Source organism: Camelus bactrianus, chromosome 32 (genome assembly GCF_048773025.1).
Source record: "Camelus bactrianus isolate YW-2024 breed Bactrian camel chromosome 32, ASM4877302v1, whole genome shotgun sequence".
Classification (NCBI taxonomy): domain Eukaryota; kingdom Metazoa; phylum Chordata; class Mammalia; order Artiodactyla; family Camelidae; genus Camelus; species Camelus bactrianus.
The window spans coordinates 8,196,085-8,217,787 of NC_133570.1; the positions used below are offsets into that span (position 1 = coordinate 8,196,085).

Below are 21,703 nucleotides of genomic sequence, written 5' to 3' on the forward strand. Positions count from 1 at the left end.
ATTATAAAAATTAGGAGACAAAAATGTTAAAGGAACTATGTCCAAGAAGGTAAAGGAAAGCATGAGCATGACACTGAGAAATGGAAGATATAAAAAAGATCCAAGTTGAAATTCTAGAGATGAAAAATATGGTATATGAAATTTAAAATATGGAAAATTAGAAACTGCAAAAATTAGTAAACATGATAAACTTGAAGACACACAAATAGAAACTAAAATGAAACACCTGGAGGAAAAAGACTTTTAAAAAAGAACAAATCCTCAGTGAACTGTGGGACAATACACGAAAGCTAACACAGGGGATTGGAATTCCAGATGAAGTAGAAGGGCAGGGAGAAACAGAAAATATGTTTAAGGAAATAATGACCAAAATTTTTCCAAATCTGATGAAAATATAAGCCACCATGTCCAAGAAGCATAACAAAACCAAGCATAAGAAACATGAAGAAAGCACACCAAGGTACTAACATAATCATAAATATAGATGCAAAAATCATCAACAAAATATTAGCAAACAGAATTCAAAAATACATAAAAAGGATCATACACCATGATCAAGTTGGATTTATTCCAGGGTCACAAGGATGGTTCAACATATGCAAATCAATCAATGTGATATACCACATTGAAAAAAGGAAAGACAAAGATCATATGATGTTCTCAAAAGACGTAGAAAAAGCATTTGACAAAATTCAATATCCTTTCATAATAAAAACTCTCACCAAAGTGGGTATGGAAGGAACATATCTTAACATAATAAAAGCCATTTACTGCAAACCCATAGCCAACATAATACTCTACAATGAAAAGTTGAAAGCCTTTCCACTAAATTCAGAACAAGATAAGGATGCCCACTCTCACCACTTCCATTCAACAAAGTATTGAAAGTCCTAGACACAGTAATTAGACAAGAAAAAGAAATAAAAGGTATTCAAATTGGAAGGGAAAAGGTAAAACTGTCACTATTTGCAGATGACATGACACTCTATATAGAGAACCCTAAAGTCTCAACACAAAAACTATTGTAACTAATAAATGAATTCAGTAAGGTAGCAGGATACAAGATTAATATATGGAAATTTAAAAAATGTATAGAAAATATCAGAACAAGAAAGTAAAAAAAAAAAAATCCCATTTAAAATCATGTCAAAAAATATAATATCTGGGAATAAACTTAACCAAGAAGGTAAAAGACCTGTACACTGAAAACTATAAAACACTGATAAAGAAATAGATGATAATTCAAATGAATGGGAAAGTATTCCACTCTCTTGGATTGGAAGAATCAGTATTGTTAAAATGGTCATACTACCAGAAGCAATCTACAGATTTAATACAATCCCTATCAAAATACTCTTGATATTTTTCACAGAACTAGAACAAAAAAAAATCCTAAAATTTATGTGGTATCAAAAAAGACCCAGAACTGCAAGCAATCCTGAGGGGGAAAAAAAGTCAAAGCTAAAAAAAAACTGTAATTCTTTCAGACTTCAGACTATACTAGAAAGGTATAGTAATCAAAATAGTGTGGTACTGGCACAAAAACAGAAATACAGATCAATGGAACAGAATAGAGAGCTTAGAAATAAATCCACATACCTATGGTCAACTACTCTATGAGAAAGGAGGCAAGAATGTAAAATGGAAAAAAGACAGACTCTTCAACAAGTGGTGATGGGAAAGTTGGACAGTTACATGTAAATCAATGAAATTAGAACAGTCTCTCACACCACATATAAAAATAAATTCAAAATGGTTTAAAGACTTAATATAAGACATGATACCAAAAGCTCCTAGAAGAGAACCTAGGCAAAATAGTCTCTGACATAAACTGCAGCAATATTTTCTTAGATCAGTCTCCCAAAGCAAAAGAAAAGCAAAAATAAAGAAATGGTACCAAATCAAACTTAAAAGCTTTTGCACAGCAAAGTAAACCATCAACAAAATGAAAAGACAACATACGGAATAGGAGAAAATACTTGTAAATGATGCAACCAACAAGGGGCTAATAACCAAAAAATACAAACAGTTAATATAACCCAATATCAAAAAGCAACCCAATCAAAAACTGGGCAGAAGATCTAAACAGACATTTTCCTGGGGAGAAGGGTATAGCTCAGTGGTAGAGTGCATGCTTAGCATGCCTGAGGTCCTGGGTTCAATCACCAGTACCTCTTTTAAAATAAATAAAGAAATAAACCTAATTATTCCCCCTGCCAAAGTCTACAAATAATAAATGCTGGAGAGGGTGTGGAGAAAAAGGAATCCTCCTACACTGTTGGTGGAAATGTAAATAGTGCTGCTATGAACATTGGGGTGCATGATCTTTTTTTCAAATTAGTATTTTTTTCCCCAATATATACCCAGGAGTAGGATTGCTGGATCATATTGTAAGTCTATGTTTAATTTTTTAAGGAACCTCCATACTGTCCTCCACAGTGGCTGCAGATTTGTAGTTACAAATCAAAAACGTACAATAGATATACAAAACCTAGAGAGAAATGAACACACATATACCATTTAAGAAAATCATCTAACTACAAGGGAAGAAAGTAAAAGAAGAAATGAACAGAGATAAACTATAAAAACAACCAGAAAACAATTAACAAAATGACAATAACATACCTATCAACAATCACTTAAATGTCATAGGACTAAATGCTCCAATCAAAAGATATAGGGTGGCTGATTGGATTTAAAAAAAAAAAACCCAAGAACCTACAATATGCTGCTTACAAGAGACTCACTTCAAAGTTAAAGATACACAGAGATGGAAAGTGATGAAATGGAAAAAAGATATTTCACACACATGGAAAAGAAAAAAAGCTAGGGTACCAATACAAGTATCAGACAAAGTAGAGTTTATTTTCTTGTTTGTTTTTTGCAGGGGGAGGTGACTAGGTATGTTCGTTTGTTTCTTTGTTTGTTTATTATTTTTAATGGAGGTATTGGAGATTGAACCAGGACCTCGTGTGTGCTAAGCATGCACTCCACCACTGAGCTATACCCTCCTCCACATCATGCATTTTTTAAAATATCTTTTTTTTTTTAATATTTGAGGGGAGGGAGGTATTCAGATTTACTTATTTATTCATTCACTTTTTTTTAATTTGGGGGAGTAATAAGGGTATGTATGTATGTATGTATGTATGTATGTATGTATTTATTTATTTATTTTTAATGGAGGCACCAGTGATTGAATCCAGGACCTCATGCATGCTAAGCACGTGCTCTACCACTGAGCTATACCCTCTCCCCAAAGTAGACTGTGAAACAAAGTCAAAAGACAAAGAAGAGCATTATATAAAGATGAAAGGATCAATACAAGAAGAGGCTATAACATTTGTTAACATATATGCACCTAATGTAAGAGCACCTAAATATATAAAGCAAATATTAACTGACATAAAAGGAGAAAGTGACAATAGCATGATAACAATAAGGGACTTTAACACCCTACTTATATCAATGGACAGATAATCAAGACAGGAAATCATTAAGGAAACAATGACTTTAAATGACACATTAAACCAGTTGGACTTAATAGATATCTACAGGACATTCCATGCCAAACAGCAGAATATACATTCTTTTTAAGTGCATGTGGAACATTCTCCAAGATAGATCATATGCTAGGCCACAAAACAGGTCTCGATTAATTTAAGAGGAGGGAAATTGTATCAATCAGGTTTTCTAAACACAACAGCACAAGATTAGAAATCAATTACAGGAATAAAAGTGGGAAAAACATAAACATGTGGAGACTAAATAACATGCTCCTAAAAAACAGAAGAAAAAAATAATGGAATATTACTCAGTCACAAAAAGAATGAAAATTTGCCATTTGCAACATCATGGATGGAACTTGGGCTATTATGCTTGGTGAAGTAAGTCAGAGAAAGACAACTACTGTATGCTATCACTTATATGTGGAATCTAAAAAATAAAACAAATAAATGTAACAGACTCACAGACATACCTAACAAACAAGTGGTTACAGTGGGAAGAAGGATGGGGGAGGGGCAAGATGGGGTAGGGGATTAAGAGGCACAAACTACTATGTATAAAATAAATAAGATACAAAGATACATTGTACAGCACAGAGAATATAGCCAATATTTTATAATAACTTTAAATGGAATATAATCAAATAAAATATTGAATCACTACATTGTACACCTGAAAATAATATAATATTATAAATCAACTATATTTTAACAACAACAACAAAGAAATTCTGACACATACAACACGGATGAACCTTGAAGATATTAAGCTCAGTGAAACAAGCTAGACACAAAGGGACAAATACTGTACTATTCCACTGTCATGAGGTACTTAGAGTTAGTCAATTCTATAGAGACAGAAAGTAGAATGGTGGTTACCAGCAGCTGGAAGGTGGAAGAAATGGAGATGTATTTTTTAAAGGATACAGAGTTTCAGTTTGGGATGATGAAAATTTCTGGAGTGAATAGTGGTAACAGTTGCACAACAATGTGAATGATGCTACTGAACTGTACACTTAAAGGAGGCTGAGATATTAAATTTTGTAATACAATTTTTTTTATCACAGGTTAAAAATTTTTAATGGTTAAAATGGTAAATTTTATGTTATGTATATATTTTACCACAATTAAAAAACTAAAACTAAACTAGCTAGTGTGTTTAAGCTCTCTATAGCCCATCCCTCCCACTGATTACAAACAAAAACTCTGGAAAAAATATAAAAATCAACTACTTGAGGACTCTGAACAGTTTAAAAAAAAAAAAAAGCAAGTGGCTAGCAGAAGGGAGTCTAACATGGAGTTGTGAACTACACAGAAGTGAGTTTCCCAAACTTTTTCCTTTTTTTCTCTCAGTTTTGCCTCAATTGTGCACCCCAATCATGATGCTGCTCAATGCTGGCACCTAAATCTCTAATAGAAATCCATTTTTTAAGCCATAGAAACCAGAGAAAGTCCCCCTTGAGGCAGGGAAGTAGGAAGGGGATTCCAGAAATGACAGAGCCAGAAAACAGGATGCTCTAATTCTATGTGTGATTCCATACAAGTCTCAGCCTAATCCCTGAACCACACATGCACATGACAGTCCCAAACCAGTACAGCCAAGACTTACATAACTAGACTAAGATTTGAACCACTTCCTAAAGATGATGAGATAAAAATTACATTCGAGATACAAAGAACAAAAAAAGGTTACTCATTCTCATGGGAGAAGACAATCAACAAACACCAACCTAGGAATAAGCCAGATATTGGAAATATCCAACAAATATTTCTGAAAGCAACTATTATAATGTATATGGTCCATGAGGTAAAAGAAAATACACTTGAAATGATTTTAGGGGGTGATGAAAATAGGAATGTTTGTTATCTTGATTGTGGTGATGATTTCACACTTACATAAAAAAGATCAAATTGTACACTTCAAATATATGTAGTTTATTATATGTACAGCTAGCTCAAGGAAGTTAAAAAAATAAAGTAACATTCATCACACTTGTGCCAAGCACAAAGTAAATGCTATTAATGACCATTTTACAGATTTAGGAGACTGAAGTTCAGAAAGAGTTACTTGCCTAAGGTTATAAAATTAATCAGGTCCAGGATTCTAATGCAGATTTTTTTTTCCAGCTCTAAGACCATAATATTATTATTGAGAAATAATACTGTTTATTATCATCTGAGAAAACAATATAGTCTTATCTCTAATTTATAAGGTTATTAGCAGGATTGAGTAAAGTATGTCTCTAAGATATCTATATTCATATCAGATAAGTAACATTATTATTACATGGATTTCATACTAATTACATATTATTATTTTCCTACTAAACTGAAGCAAATTTCCCCTCTAATAAATCCCTGAGGAAGCATCTAGCAGTGAGTACAGACTGAATATTAATCTCTTTTTTTTTCACACTGCTCAGAAACATTAAATACTGATAGTAATATGTGGATTAATCCATTGATAAAATCTGTGAAAGACATACAACTCATATACAATCATCTGTAGTATTTCCGAAAGTCAGTATTTATTATATTAACGTAATTTTAAAAACATGCAGTACTCTCACAAGATATTGTAGAAGTATATCCCATTACATGGAAATATGGTCACAGGATGGTGAATAATAAAAGCAGATTACAGAAAGAATTAATGTATTATTTGTTCTAAAATGTATACATCAACAGAGGAAAAGATTAGAAAATATATAATATACATAAAATATTAAAGAGTGATTATATCTAGGTGATTTTAATTATCTCTTTGCTTCTCTGAATTTTCCAAATTTTCTACAATAAATAAGTTTTTTAATGTGGAAAAACAATAAAAAGCTATTGCTTTGAAATGTAACAATAAACAAAAAGGTTTCACTTCCCAGGATGGATTATCTTTGTTTCTTATTTAAATCTAAGTGCACCTTTCTTGCAAGGTACAGTCACAATCTAGCAGCACTCACCTGCCCAACTGATTGTAGGTTATAGCAGACAATGTCCTTATTGGCTGCTGAAGTTCCATAGAGAAGTGCCTCAATGAGCCAGCATATCCCCAAGAGGAGGTCAGAGAGGCTCAGATAAAAGAGTGGCCTTATCTGTCAAACCAATCAAATTAATAATTTCAAAAATGATATAGCCAGGAAAATGTAACAATCAATTATTTTTACGTTTTACCTTTCTAGTAGGAAACCAGGCATAATTTTTTCTGGAGTCTCTGCCATTGGTTGACTGTGGGGGGAAAGTAAAGGAATAGTAATACTCTAGGCAGGAAGGAATCTGCAATCGAAACTACCCCAATTGTTCCGCAATCAGAGTACTCATGGACGTATTACCATTGGAACTTTTCCTCACAGAGGCATTCCTTCCTCAGATACAGGGTCAAAAAGAAAGAATGGAAAGATGAGAAGTTTTGAGATGGAGACATACCACAAATGGGAAATTTAAAGTGCTCTAGTTGCACAGCTGACATCTTCTAACAACAGGAAATGAAATTATTACCTGAGTGTTTTTTTGGATAAGGTTGAGAACTCAAAGAAAATGAAAACAGCTTTTAAAAAAAAATATTCATATAGTTTAATTTGCATTTTTTTCTTTATTGAGGTATAATTGACAAACAAAATTGTTTAAGATACTTAAAGTATATGTGATAATTTGATATATGTGTATATTGTGAAAAGATTTCCCCCAAGTTAATGAACACATCCATTACCTCACAATACTTACCTTTTTGCATGTGTGTGAGAGAACATTTAAGTTTTATTCTCTGAACAAGTTTCAACTGTACAATACAATGTTATCAACTATGGTCACCATATTATACATTAGATCCTCAGACCTTATTCATCTTACAGGTTTACATATCAGTGAAAGATCAAGGTGGAGAAAAATATCAGTGTGAATTGTATATGCTGTCTTACAATTTCTGACCAGATTGGTGAAGTTTGTTTTTCTCATTTTCTAGTATCCTTCCTCTTTTGGCCTCCCCACTCTCACTTTTCTGAAAACAGTTAAGGCCCTTCTGTGGAGAACATTGTAAGATATTTATTGAAAGACACCAATCATCTACAGTGAAGAAATATACCAGGCTCATGGACTGTAAGATGCAATATTATGAAAATGTCAGCTGTCTTTAAATTGATATACAGATTAAATGCAATCTCAATTACATCTCTACATATTTTCTTGTGGAATTTCACAAAGTTGGCTCTAAATCTATACTGAAATACAAAATATCAAGTTAACCATTATACTCTTGAAGAAAAAGGAGAAGGAGGACTTGTCCTACACATATCAAAGCAATATAAAGCTAGAGTGCAGATATAGCAGTATTAGGTTAGGGATGGACAAACAGATCAATGGAACAGGACAGAGAGCCCAAAACAAACCTAAGTATATATATAAACTTTTTTTAATTGATATATAGTCAGTTTACAATGTTGTATCAATTTCTGGTGTACAGCATAATGTTTTAGTCATACATACACATACATATATTCCTTTCCATATTCTTTACCATTATAGGTCACTATAAGATGTTGAATATAGTTCCCTATGCTATATAGTAGAAACTTGTTGTTTATCTATTTTATATACAGTAGTTAGCATCTGCAAATCTCAAACTCCCAATTTATCGCTTCCCACCCCTTTTCTCCCCTGGTAACCTTAAGTTTGTTTTTAAGGTCTGTGAGTCTGTGTCTGTTTTATAAATAAGTTCATTTGTGTCTTTTTTCAGATTCCACATATAAGTGATATCACACAATATTTTTCTTTCTCTTTCTGGCTTACTTCACTTAGAATGATGGTCTCCAGGTCCATCCATGTTGCTGCAAATGGCATTTTTAATTTTTTATGGCTGAGTAGTATTCCACTGTATAAATATAACACAACTTCTTTATCCGGTCATCTGTCGATGAACATTTAGGTTGCGTCCATGTCTTGGATATTGTAGACAGTGCTGCTGTGAACACTGGGGTGTATGTATCTTTTCTAATTAGAGTTCCCTCTGGATATATGCCCAGGAGTGGGATTGCTGGATCATATAGTAAGTCTATTTTTAGTCTTTTGAGTAATCTCCATACTGTTTTCCATAATGGCTGCAACAAACTATATTCCCACCAGCAGTGTAGGAGGGTTCCCTTTTCTCCACACCCTCTCCAGCATTTATCGTTTGTGGACTTTTGAATGATGGCCATTCTGACAGGTGATACTTCATGGTAGTTCTTTTTTGCATTTCTCTGATAATTAGCGATACTGAACATTTTTGCATCTGCCTATTGGCCATTCGTATGTCTTCATTGGAGAATAGCTAGTTTAGGTCTTCTGCCCATTTTCTGATTGGGTTTGTTTTCTTGTTATTAAAGCTGTATAAGCTGTTAATATATTCTGGAAATTAAATCCTTGTTAGTCTCATCACTTGCAAATATTTTCTCCCATTCTGTAGGGAGTTGTCTTTTTGTTCTGCTTATGGATTCCTTTGCTGTGCAAAAGTTTATGAATTTAATTAGGTCTCTTCATTTATTTTTGCTTTTATTTCTATTATCTGGGTAGACTGCCCTAAGAGAACAGTGCTAAGATTTATGTCAGAGAATGTTTTGCCTACGTTTGCTTCTAGGAGGTTTATAGAATCTTAAGTCTTTAAGCCATTTTGAATATATTTTTGTGTATGGCGTGAGGGAGTGTTCTGACTTCACTGATTCACATGTGGCTGTCCAGTTTTCCCAACACTACTTGCTGAAGAGACTGTCCTTTCTCCATTGTATATTTTTGCCTCCTTTGTTGAAGACTAATTGGCCAAAAGTTTGTGGGTTTATTTCTGGGCTCTCGATTCTGTTCCATTGATCTATAGGTCTGTTTCTGTGCCAATACCAGTGATTACTGTAGCTCTGTAATATTATCTGAAGTCTGGGAGGGTTATTCCTCCAGCTTCATTCTTTTTCTTCAGTATTGCTTTGGCAATTCTGGGTCTTTTGTGATTCCATATAAATTTTAGGATTATTTGTTCCACTTTTCTGAGAAATGTACTTTGAGTAATTTGACAGGGATTGCATTAAATCTGTAGATTGCTTTGGGTAGCATGGCCATTTTAACAATACTAATTCTTTCAATCCAAGAGCATAGGATATCTTTCCATTTCTTTAAATCATCTTTAATTTCCTTAATCAATGTTTTGTAGTTGTCAGCATATAAGTCTTGGTTAAACTTCTGATGTACGATAGAGGTGGCTTTCAGATGTATAGAGAAAGGACAGTTGTTTCAAAATGTGATGCTAAAACAGTTGGGTATCCATACAGATATAAATGAAATTCGGGCCCTACTTTCTACCTCACAGATTAAAAAATCAGTTCCAACTAGTTTAAAGACCTAAATGTGAAAGACAAAATCTGTAAAGGTTTTCTTCAGACAATATAGGAGAATGTCTTCAACTTTTGGTTATGGAAAATTTTCCTAAACAAAACACAAAAATCTATGAAAGAAATAATTGAAGGGGTGGTATAGCTCAGTGGTAGAGTGCGTGCTTATCATGCACAAGGTCCTGGGTTCAATCCCTAGTACCTTCGTTAAAAAATAAATAAATAAACCTAATTACCTCTCCCCTCAAAAAATATTTTTGTAATTTTTAAAAATTAAAAAAAAATTTTTAAGTCTGACAATATCAAGTATTAATGAGAACATGAAGCGATAGGACCCTTCATACAATCCTGGCACAACCACTTGGAAAAGGTCTGGCATTATCTAAGGGATATACATATCCTATAACAATGCTGTTATTAGGTAAATACAGTAGAGAAATTTTTGCATGTACGCACCAGAAGAAATGTACAAGATTGTTTATAGCACCGTAGATAGATAAATTATGGTATGTTCATAATATAGAATGCTAAACACCAATGAAAAAGAAATAAGCCAGAGCTGCTATACACAACAACACAGGTAAATCTCACAAATATCGAGGGAAAAAGCAAATCACAGAACAATACATACCAAAAAATACAGACAGTACTATTCCATTTATGTCAAGTTCAAAAATGCAAAATTAAATTGTTTAGGGATATACACATTACTGGTAAAACTTTACCTAAAAGCAAAGAAATGATTATAACAAAGATCTGGATAGTGGTTACCCGTAGAGGTGAGGGGGAGGGTTGTGACTGGGAAGGAACACAGTAGTAATGTTTGGGGATACAGGCAATTTCTATTTCTTGTCCCTAGTTTTTATTTATAATCATTCATTATATAGTACTTGTTTTTTGCATTCCAAATCATGTCTGATATATCTCACAATATATGAGTTAAAAAATTTTCAAGCTGTCATCAGATACTAATATAAGAACTAATCTTCTCACTTGTATAAAAGGGAATTTTTCTCATATCTTTCTTCCAAATGAAAGGAAAGTTAAGAGGCTAATACCTTGCCAAGAGGAGTAAATGGTCACATGGCTTTGGCTACCACAAACAAAAACAAGTGAAATAATATTTAAAACTGTATTTACTAGATATCAAATATAATTAACCATAAATATATATTTTAACCTTATATATCCTTTGCTCCAGGTAAGCCTGTTAAAGTTCCAGCCAGGTGTCATATTTATAGACTGTACTGGCCTATGACCCACTACAAGTCTGTAACTGTTAATGGTTAAAAAATTAAAACTGAATACAAAACTCTGGAGCAGAAAGGCAGCTAAGCAACTTTTGTGAGCAAAAACATAATTATTGTCATTGATTCAAGAAACAGCCTTATTATATATAGGGAGCTGCTGGCCATTAAAACATACCTAAAGTTTTTGGAAGGGAAATGAAGAATAAAAAGAAGTTTATATACTTTTACTTATAGCTGAAAAATCATGAGTTCTAGTAAAAGGAGATAAAATCAATTAAACAACAAAACTTAACTAAGCACCTATTACTGAAATTAAAAAGGATTTCATCCCTTCTATGTTCAGTAAGACAATACATCAAAGGTAATACAAAGAAAAGTATGATACAGAGCATGTATTAAGAAAAATATAATAAGCACAGTGTTTGGTAATATGAAAGACATGAAAAAGCTTAAGATATGGCCCTTAATATGAAAGCAAAAACTCTTTAAGAAAACATATATATTCGCACTTGTCTAATTTAAATCAAGAGCAAAATAAGGTGCAAGGGCAGAACACACTGTATATAAAGACTTTCCCTAGGGAGGTTCTGGGTCCAGGTATCCTGGTAAAGTGAAAGACCTAAAATAACTCATGTTAATACTCTTTAAAACCTTACTTCCCAATATTTCTATTCAAGTGAAATCAAGTTACAAAAAAATATCAAAAGTGACCTAGGTGGAGAGGGTATAGCTCAGTGGCAGAGTGCATGCTTAGCATGTAGAAGGTCCTGGGTTCAATCCCCAGTACCTCCAGTTTAAAAAAAAAGTGCCCTCCACGAGGAAATGAAGTCACATGTCACACAAGTGCAGTCAAGTATATCTGCCTCAAGTTGTTTTGGGTTTTTGGGTTTTTTTTTTTGTTTGTTTTTTAACACTGGCTGGCCTGGGCCACTTTCTTTTCTCTTTAAGTTGCCTCACTGAGTTACCGTCTAATCAGCTAGTTCCCTCAAAGATTTTCCATGGATTTCTCCAATCTACTATAATCATTAATTTAATAATTTTTGCCTTTTTCGGATTATGCCTTCCATGAGTTTTTGCTATTAAATATGCTATTTGATGAAGAAATAAAAGAAAACAGGGAGTACAGCTGACATTTTTAAGATGGAAAAATTGGAATCTTCCTTAGGCCAAGAAAACAATGTGCAGGAACCACTGAACTAATGATTATTAAGTCCTTTAGGCTCTGGTTATGTGAAAGGTAAGAGGACTGAAGCCAGAGAAATTAAAGGTCACATCCAAGGCCAAACTAGACCCCACATCCTTATAAGGCTCTAACTTACTGTCAGGCCATAGGTCACCCTACAGCAGTGGTTCTTAACTAGGAGTGACTTTGCCTCTCTCAGGGGACAACTGGCAATATTTGAAGATATTTTTGGTTGTCATAACTGCGTGAGGAAGGTGGGTTGCTACTACATCTAATGGGTAAAGTCTGCTAAACATCCTAAGATGCAGCACAGCCACCCACAACAAATTACCATCTAACCCAAAAGATCAACAATGCTGAGACTGAGAATCTCTGTGTACCTCCATCCAGTATGTAGCTCATACTTCATTAACTTAATCACATATGAACTCAAATTTCAGCAAACACTCAGGAAACAAATGTTAGGGAAATCTGAATCATCAGAGGATGTATGACCTAAGATTACTTTGGCTGGCAATGACAATACGGTATCAAGACTTCTACTTCCTAGTTTTACTTACATAGTCATATTCTACCTCTGAAATTAAAAATTCTCTTTTCATTAGGTATTATATTTCAATGGTTTAAAAGTGTATGTGGGGAGAGACTTTGAAACAAGACAAGTCTGCACTCAAATTCTAGTTCAAACATTTACTAGCTATAAGACCTTAGGAAAGTCTCTCAACTTCACTAGGATTCCATTTACTCACATATAATATCAGACTAATAATATCTACCTCACAGAATTATTTTAAGGATTAAATGAAAAATGTACTTTAAACATTGGGCACATGTGCCTAGAATATAATAAATACTTAAAACTGTGTTTAATTTGAAGGGGGGCTGTATTTAAGAGTTGGACTTTTGAAAATCTCTGCTTTATTACTTACTGTATAACCTGAACAAGTTATTTCATGACTTTGAGCCTCAATTTCCTCATCTGTAAAGTGAGGCTGATACCATCCTTCTCATAGGAGAATGATGAGGATCAATAAAATAAAGTTTGTAAAACATTCAAAGCAGTTGAAACACAGTAAGCGTCCAACATACAGAGTTAAAGTGGGCCCAATAAAACCCAATGACATTTTCCACATTATAAAAGCTTTCCCATACATGTCCTGAACTACATTTTGCTTAATTTTGCAACATTTGGTCTAGTTAGAAAAACAGTTGTTAACATTTCTCTTAAAATCTTTATCGAGCTTAGCAAATTCATCACTTTTCCAAGTTCTCTCTTGATCAGGAAGGTTTATTTAGTTGGTTTTGATTGGGTGTTTTAAAATATATATACAATCTTTATTTATCACTTATATGTCAAAAAAAGGAAGAGTTGTTTTTGTTTTTGAACACTGCTCAGGCAGGAGAGCAAAAAGGAAGGTTTTTGACGAGATCTTTCTGGTATGAACAATTTTACATAGGGTGTATTTTTACTCTATTTTCACCATTAAACTGTGATTGCCTAGAGGGCCAGAACAGCAAAACAAGTATCTTCCGTATAGCTGTCTTTAAGCTATTTCTAGCTCCACTAGCAATTTTACCAAGATATCAACATCACAAAATTTACTTCTAGTCAGGACCCTACCATGGTTAGAGTGAATATAGGCTTCAAACAACACCCCATTTCCTTAACTGTAATAATTAATGCATACCAAAAAAATCTACATTTATCCACTAATCTACATTTAGTCAATCCCTCAGTATTCAAAGTAATAGTTAAAATAATTACCTACAAGAAAAGAGAGATCTATTGGCAGTAACTAAAATATCTCAGTGTATTACAATGACAAATTTACAAGCAATTCATAGAATTAATCCATCATTTATAGATGACACCTCTCTTATTTATTTCAAAGACTAAGTAACTAAAAGTTCAAATCCAACAAAAAAGAGATTGCTCACCTCTGGAGATTTCTGTATATTCTGGAATACAGCATAAGCAATAAGTGAACTTGAACCTATAACACTGACAGAAATAAAAGACTATCATTAAATAGGACAACTGGGGCTCCTTCTTTTTTGCTACTGATTTTTTTTTTACAGCTTTACTGACATATAATTGATATAAAATAGATTGCACATATGTTTTGAAAATATATGCGGGGAGGGTAGACCTCAAGGGGTAGAGTGCAGGCTTAGCATGCACAAGGGCCTGGATTCAATCCCCAGTACCTCCATTAAAAAAAAACAAAACTAATAATAAGTAAATAGACCTAGTAATCTTCCCCCCACCAAAAAAAAATACAATGATAAAAATATATGGAATGCTTCACAAATTTTTGCATCATCCTTGAGCAGGGGCCATGCTAATCTTCTGTGTATTATTACAATTTTTAGTATATGTGCTGCCAAAGTGAGTACTTTGCAACTGATTTTGCAAATTAATGTCCTTTGATTTTTAGAGATTATCCTTCAATCTATTTTTTGTTATTATTACTGTTGATGTTATTACATTTTATTAATCAGTAAATATCAATATGCAGACTCACAGACATAGAAAACAAACCTATGGTTACCAGGGGGAAGGAGGGTAGGAAGGGATAAACTGGGAGTTTGAGATTTGCAGATATTAACTACCATATATAAAATAGATAAACAACAAGTTTTTACTGTATAGCACAGGGAATTATATTCAATATCTTATAGTAACCTATAATGAAAAAGAATATGAAAAGGAATATATGTATGACTGAAAGATGAAATACATCAGAAACTGACACAACATCGTAAACTAACTATACTTCAACTTAAAAAAAAAAAGAAAATATCAACATGGTAAAGAAAAGTATTTCTCTCTAGCTGAAGAGTAAAAGCAAATCCCCAGGGGAAAATAAAAAGACTTCAAGATTCTCCAGCTTTGCTTATACTAGTTTAGTCACATTACATGAGATTAAATAAACTTACCTCAGAGTTGCCATAACAAATTGTATCCACTGTATTGCAGTAAAAAGCTAAATAGAGAAAGTAAGTATAAAATTAAGCTTTTAAATTTAATATCCAACCTTACTCTAATTTCACTGTTTATTAACTATCTGTACAGAGTGCAAACTCTTCTTCAGTGTCTAATCAAAACACACTACAAGTTTGAGAATGAGTAGAAAGGCTGAATAGGCCCCTAGAAAGACAAGGTGGCCTTTTTACCCTTCTCACGGCTACATCTCTGGAAAACTGTAAGATAAAGAGAATAAAGAGGTGGACAGAAAATGACCGAATGAAAAAAAGAGAGTTGGATAAGAAAATTAATACAGGGAAGAATAAAATGGAGAAGAGGTAGAAAAAGTTAAATTTTGAGAGAGAGCAAACATATGTAGGAAGAATGGGTAACAGAAAAGACAAACAAATACTAAATAAAGTTGACTGACACAGAGCTAGACAGAGAAAAAAACTGAATAGTAAGCAACAGGGAAAAGGAAAGAAAAGTTAATAGCATGGAGATAGACACTGTGAGTGAAAAATACAGAACAGGAAGGAGGAAAGGGAGAGCAAAAAAAAAAGAAGAGAGGGGCAGTTCCTAATCTCACCAAGTCCCAATTGCCCTCCAAAGTGTTAGCCTTCAGTAGGAAGGCCATACGGATTTCAGCCTCGGCTAAATTTAAGCAGCCAGATCCTTCTCCGTCAGGTTCTGAATTCCAAGCGGTGAACAGGTGGCTCCACCCCTAGCCCAGCTGAGCTCCTCCTTACCCACTCCTGCCCTGTACCTTGAGGGCAAGGAGAGAAGGTGGCGATAAGTGGAGGAGAAAGCCAAGCAAAAAGAACAAAAACAGAAAGAGCAGGTGACAAGGAAACAAAGTTCTAAAAAGCATTAGGAATTGTAAGAAGGGCCAAGAGGTAGGAATAATAAGAAGTAGAGAGAATGAGTCATCGTGAAAAGATAAATAGAGCTGTAAGAGAGAAATGGAATAGAAAAAAGGAGAGAAAGATGGGGAATAAAAGAAGTCTATTTAAAACTTGCCCTTATTTAGGGACAAAAGCCTGTGTTGGGGAAGACAGACTGCATATTCACTCAATAAGCTTTTAGTAATACCTAGGAAAGATATGAGAAGGGATTATTAATGTCTCACATTTATTTAATAGTAACATCTTCTTAAATATTCTGTACCAGAAATTCTCACCAGAAATATAATTATATTACTAAATTACACAATTCATTTAATACTTATCTTTATATATCAACTTTGTGTAAAACTATGTTATGGAAAATATAAAGACAAATAAGACACAGACCCAGACTTCTAGGAGCTTATAATATAGTAGAGAAAAACAGCTTGAATACAAAAATCTCAAATAATCTGCACATAGAAATAATATACACTGATTGACATTTGAACATTATCTGGAAGAACTGCTAAAATTTAGAAAAAGACTGGCGGAAAGAGAAAGCAGAAGGAAGAACATTTCATTTATGTAAACATTTACCTTTCATCTAAACATTATGTCATAAATTTTACAAATATTTATTTATAACATAAATCATATCATTTGCATGGGTTGAGTAACTTAAATATATTACTCATTTATTCATATGAAATTAAGAATACCATAGAGTAGAAGATAGGACATTGCTAAGTGGAGGTAGGCTCTAATCACTTTGCTTAAATTATGAGGGAAACAAATTAAAATACCAGTACATTTCTGGATCAGAAATTCCTACCATAAGATCTTAGGGAGTGTTCTGAGGCCTCTAATCATGTATCTGTCTAATAAGGGTGAGGGGACTAATGACAGCCTCACCAAATCATAAGAGAATGGTTTGGGACAAAGGGTTCTTGTCTCAGTTAAGAACAAATCTCAAATTGTTCAGAAAACAGCCACAGCAAATCAGTCTGCTTCTGCTCTTGACAGGAGAACTTTTCTCTTTTGGCATCTCTTCTAAAATGTCTTATGCCACCCATCAACATTTAGGGATTTACTTTTCCATTTTTCTCTCTAAATTAACCCCCTGCCTTCTGTATATTTAGCATGGTTCCCCTTTGAAATGTCTTTGGAAACATAATCCTCCCATGTTCCTTTTCTACAAGGGCTAAACTAAGCCCAAATGATGAACTGGGTGATACTTATTTTCAGCTTCCCCTTCTCTTTTTACTTAGCTCCTTAGCAAGCTAAAACACATCCCAGCTCTCATTTAATGTAATGGGTTACTACCATATATTACAAAACAATTTAAGTTAACAGATATTCATTAAACTTCTACCATGAGCAAGTTACTGCAGTGGATACAAAGTCAAGAAAAACACCTACCTAGTAAAGTATTTTAGTTAAGCAAAAATAGTACTTAAAGAAAATTTCTAGTAAGAATACCTACCAATTAGCAAGTGCTTTCTATGTAAGCATTTTAATTCTCAGCACAACCTTTGAGGTAAGAAGTCATATTATTCCTATTTTACAGATGAAGAAACTGAGGCTTAAAAGAAGTCATTTCCCTATGGTTACAGAATTATCAAATTGTAACACCAACATTCCAACTCAGTCTGATCATAGTTCTCACTCTTAACACCTACAGTACTTTAACAGGGAACTGGTTAATGGGAAAATAGGGAAAGGTAATTTAAAAAAATAATGTGACATCAAGAGAGTTCTTTTACTAAGCAATTGCTTCTTAGATATGACAACAAATCATAAGCAACAAGAGAAAAAATACATAAATTGTTCTTAAAAATTAGAAACTTTAGTGCTTCAAAGGATACCATCAAGAAAGTGAAAAGACAACCCCATAGAACAGAAAATATTTGTAAACCATATATCTAATAAGGGATTTGTACACAGACTATATAGAGAACTCCTACAAGTTAGTAATAAAAATACAACCCAATTTAGAAATGGGCAAAGGTTTTAAATTAGAAATTTCTTCCGAAGATTATACAAACAACTAATAAACACGTGGAAAGATGATCAACATCATAAGCCACCAGGGAAATACAAATTAAAATCACAACGAGTTGATATTTCACACCTACCAGGATGGCCATAATAAAAAGACAACGGCAATGAATGAAGATGTGGAGAAATAGGAATCCTCATACACAGCTGGTGGGGATATAAAATATTGCAGCCACTTCGTCAGTTCCACAAAAGGTTAAACATATCCTATAACTCAGCTCCTTGGTATAAACCCAGTTCTACTTCTAGGTATATACTCGAGATTAAAACATGTCCACGCAAATGTTCATTACAGTGTTACTCATAATAGAAAAAAAGTAGAAACAACACAGATGTCCATCAACTGGTGAACAGAGAAATAAAATGTACTATATTGGTACAGTGAAATATTATGCAGCAATTAAAAGAAGTACTGACACATGCTACAACGTGGATAAACCTTGAAAACATGCTAAATGAAAAAGCTAGACACAAAAGACAACATATTTTATGATTCCATTCATACAAAATGTCAAAAACAGGCAAATTTATAGCGACAAAGTAGATTAATAGTTGCCTAGGGCTAGAAAGGTAGTTTGGGAGGGAATGGGGAGTGACTGCTAATGGGCACAGGCTTCTTTTTAGAGTGACAAAAATATTCTAAAATTAGCAGTGATGGTTGCACTCTGAATATTCTGAAAACCACTGAATTTTATACTTTAAAAGGATTAATTGTATGGCAGGTAAATTATATCACAATAAAGCTGTTACCCAAAAAATGGAAGTTTGGAACAAAAGTAAGGAAATGTCCCACTGCTGAAATTCATGGTATAATGATTAATGAATAACATATCTTGACTTTCCTACTGAAAACAGTAATATTTAGAATGAAAAGTGTAAAACAAACATTGTAAGAGAGAACTTTTATTTACTTCTTTACATCCCACTTTGACCTAGATAATACATCAGGTAGCTTACAGCAGTACATAAAATAAGACAAAATAACATGATTGAAAGTGGGACAAAAGAAGAAAGAAAAACTAGTCTGCTGAAATGATCTGATCGCTGGATGTTAAAATGTCTGTGAGGTTTTTAATGTTACTTTATTGAAAAAACAATATTAAAGTAAGAAGACTAAAATAATAAAATCTAAAAGTTTGCTGCAATCTCATCAAAATCAAGTTGTATTTATTGTTGTTACTCTAAGTCTTTATCCTTATGGTATTTAATTTTTACATATTTGTAATAATTCTACAGCTAGTATTTTATATCCTACATTTTTTGCCCAACATTATTCCATAGTAATCTTTTTTTCCTTTTGTTAGAGTCCAATTTACCCTCTCTCCCCTCCCCTACACTGTAACTAATGCAAAAAGCCTGGTATGTTTCTCTACATCTTTCTCTGTGCTCATTAAAATATACCTAAATACATATACACATGTATGGGGGTTATTACAGTGGTAGGTTTTTAAAATCGTATCATATATTTCTGTATACATTGCTTTTCTCACCAATTATTTCATGGATATATCTCCACCTTAATACAAATTCTTCTAATCCTTTTTGTTAGCTGTATAATATTCCACATAAGATACTTTACCCAACAATTTCTCTCATGATGGACATTTCAAGCTTTTTCCTCCTAGAACCTTTGCCCATAGTTTTATTTTCCTAAAATGCTTCATTATACATATTAATCTACAATTTAAATTTATTTATATAATTATTTAATGTCTGTCTCATCATTTGAGTCTAAGTTCCTTGAGAGCTGAATCCTATTCATGCTTTAGGTCTTATATCAGCTTAAATATGCTTGTTTGTAGAGGTTTTCCATGCACCCCAATACAAGTTAATCTTCCATCATATTCTTTCATAGGCCCTCAACTTGTCTTTCTTAGAAATTATCACAATTTCTAATTAGATATTTATTTGTATAAGTATTTAATGTTGGTCTCCCCACTAGGACTGAAGTAAGCATATCTATTTTGTTCAACAGTGTAAGCCTTGCCCCCAGAAGATTGTGTGGCATATAAAAAATGTTCAGTAAATAGTTACTAAATATTGAAAGGCTTCTTAAAGGAGGATGGGGCTTGCAGAAAATCATACTGTGGAGTAAATCTTCCTTCTATAATAATTTTTTAACATGAAATCTGCTTTAAGTATTCATTGAGACATCTATGTCAAAAGAACTAGTGTTAACATCAACAAAACCTTGCAGGGGAAAAACAATTAGCTCTAAGGGATAGGATAGCTCCAAAGAACAATATGTGATCTAAGAAGAGAATGCAGAAAGGACCAATGGAATTTTGAGAGACAGCCACATAATATTCCTCTGTCACTGACATGATTCATGTATTCACTGCACATATATTTACTGAGCATATACCATGTGCCAGCTACCATTCTAGGTTCTGGGGCTGTAACAGTGAACCAAACAGAAAAACAAAAACAAACCCTTCCCTCATAAGAAACAGTAAGGAAAAAAAGGCAAATTATACAGTATGTTAAGTTAAAGAATGCTATGGAGGAAAAATGACAGAGAAAGGGGAGCTGGAAAGCAGGGAAGCATCAGGGAGGAGCAATTTTATTTTAAGGATGGTCAGGGTAGATCTTAGGATACTGACATTTGAGCAAAGACCTGAGGGAAATGAAGGAGCCAGCCATATGAATATCTTGAAGAAAAGTGTTCTAGGAGAAAGCCAGTAGAAAGGCTCTGAGGCAGGAACGTGCCTTGTGAATATGAGAAATAGCAAAGATGTCTGTAAGCCTGGGGGCTCACTGGCTTGCTGATGTTAGAAAAAAGATGGGAGAATTTATATATTAGTTGTTCTGGCAGACCATGCCATTTTCCTTCCTCCTTACTCCAGCGGTACACTAAGTCATGTGCACACTCAAGTAACATGACTTGATGCTTCTTCCTCCCTTCTGCCATACAATACTCAGCGTGAGCCTTTTGATTTTCTACAACAGATCAATTGTGGGATTTTGACTTCCTAAATATGGAGGGTTATACTTGGCTTACGTATGTGGACTGTTGTCAAGGTCCTGAAGCCAAGAACCTAATTACATCATGAGGGAACTGACTGGGACCAGGGCACTATTAAAAGGAAGCACTGAAACAATTACTGTACTTTTGCAATTCATGGCAAAGTACCAATATTTCCCTTCCCTCTCCAACCAATCCACTTCCTTCACTTTTTTCAAAACCTACTTCTGAACTAGTCTAGTCATGACTAGAAAGTCACTTCCAATCAATCATTCTAATTTAAAGCATTTATATACTCAGAAGTGGGTAACAGCTCCTTACTGACTACAGGACAAAATGGAAATTTCTTAGTTTGATTTTCAAGATTCTCCCCTACCTGAGCTTAAAACGGTCTTACTACCTACAGTTCTGAGAACTTCCTCAAGCCAAGCCAGTCATCCCCCAAAACATCATACTCATTTCCATTTCTGCCCGTTTCTCTTGTTCTCCACCTAAAATGTTCTTCCTTCCAAAGCTTAATTCCATATCCACCTCCTACATGA

At 33.7% G+C, this 21,703-nt stretch overlaps 1 protein-coding gene and 2 non-coding genes across 14 annotated transcripts in view; 1 reads left to right on the forward strand and 2 right to left on the reverse strand.

The window, feature by feature from the left end:
• Positions 1–21,703, reverse strand: part of TMEM116 (transmembrane protein 116) — an 85,311-nt gene that overhangs the window by 62,021 nt on the left and 1,587 nt on the right. For 2 of the 12 annotated variants that reach the window (XM_010969627.3, XM_010969625.3), the window contains exons 1-4: positions 15,841–15,995; positions 15,224–15,270; positions 14,222–14,285; positions 6,464–6,595 (exon numbers count right to left, since the gene is read on the reverse strand). In XM_010969627.3, coding sequence (XP_010967929.1) covers positions 6,464–6,595; positions 14,222–14,285; positions 15,224–15,270; positions 15,841–15,888 — 291 coding nt within the window. In that variant the 5' untranslated portion in view covers positions 15,889–15,995. Of the gene's footprint in view, positions 1–6,463; positions 6,596–6,674; positions 6,729–14,221; positions 14,286–15,223; positions 15,271–15,840; positions 16,046–21,703 lie in introns of those variants that run through there. The other 10 variants (XM_010969628.3, XM_010969629.3, XM_074356517.1 and 7 more) reach the window with 9 other exon arrangements.
• On the forward strand, positions 9,986–10,057 carry TRNAD-AUC (transfer RNA aspartic acid (anticodon AUC)). The gene has a single exon. It is a non-coding gene; the product is annotated as a tRNA-Asp (tRNA).
• Positions 14,573–14,680, reverse strand: LOC123612727 (U6 spliceosomal RNA). Its single transcript, XR_006720020.1, has one exon. It is a non-coding gene; the product is annotated as a U6 spliceosomal RNA (small nuclear RNA).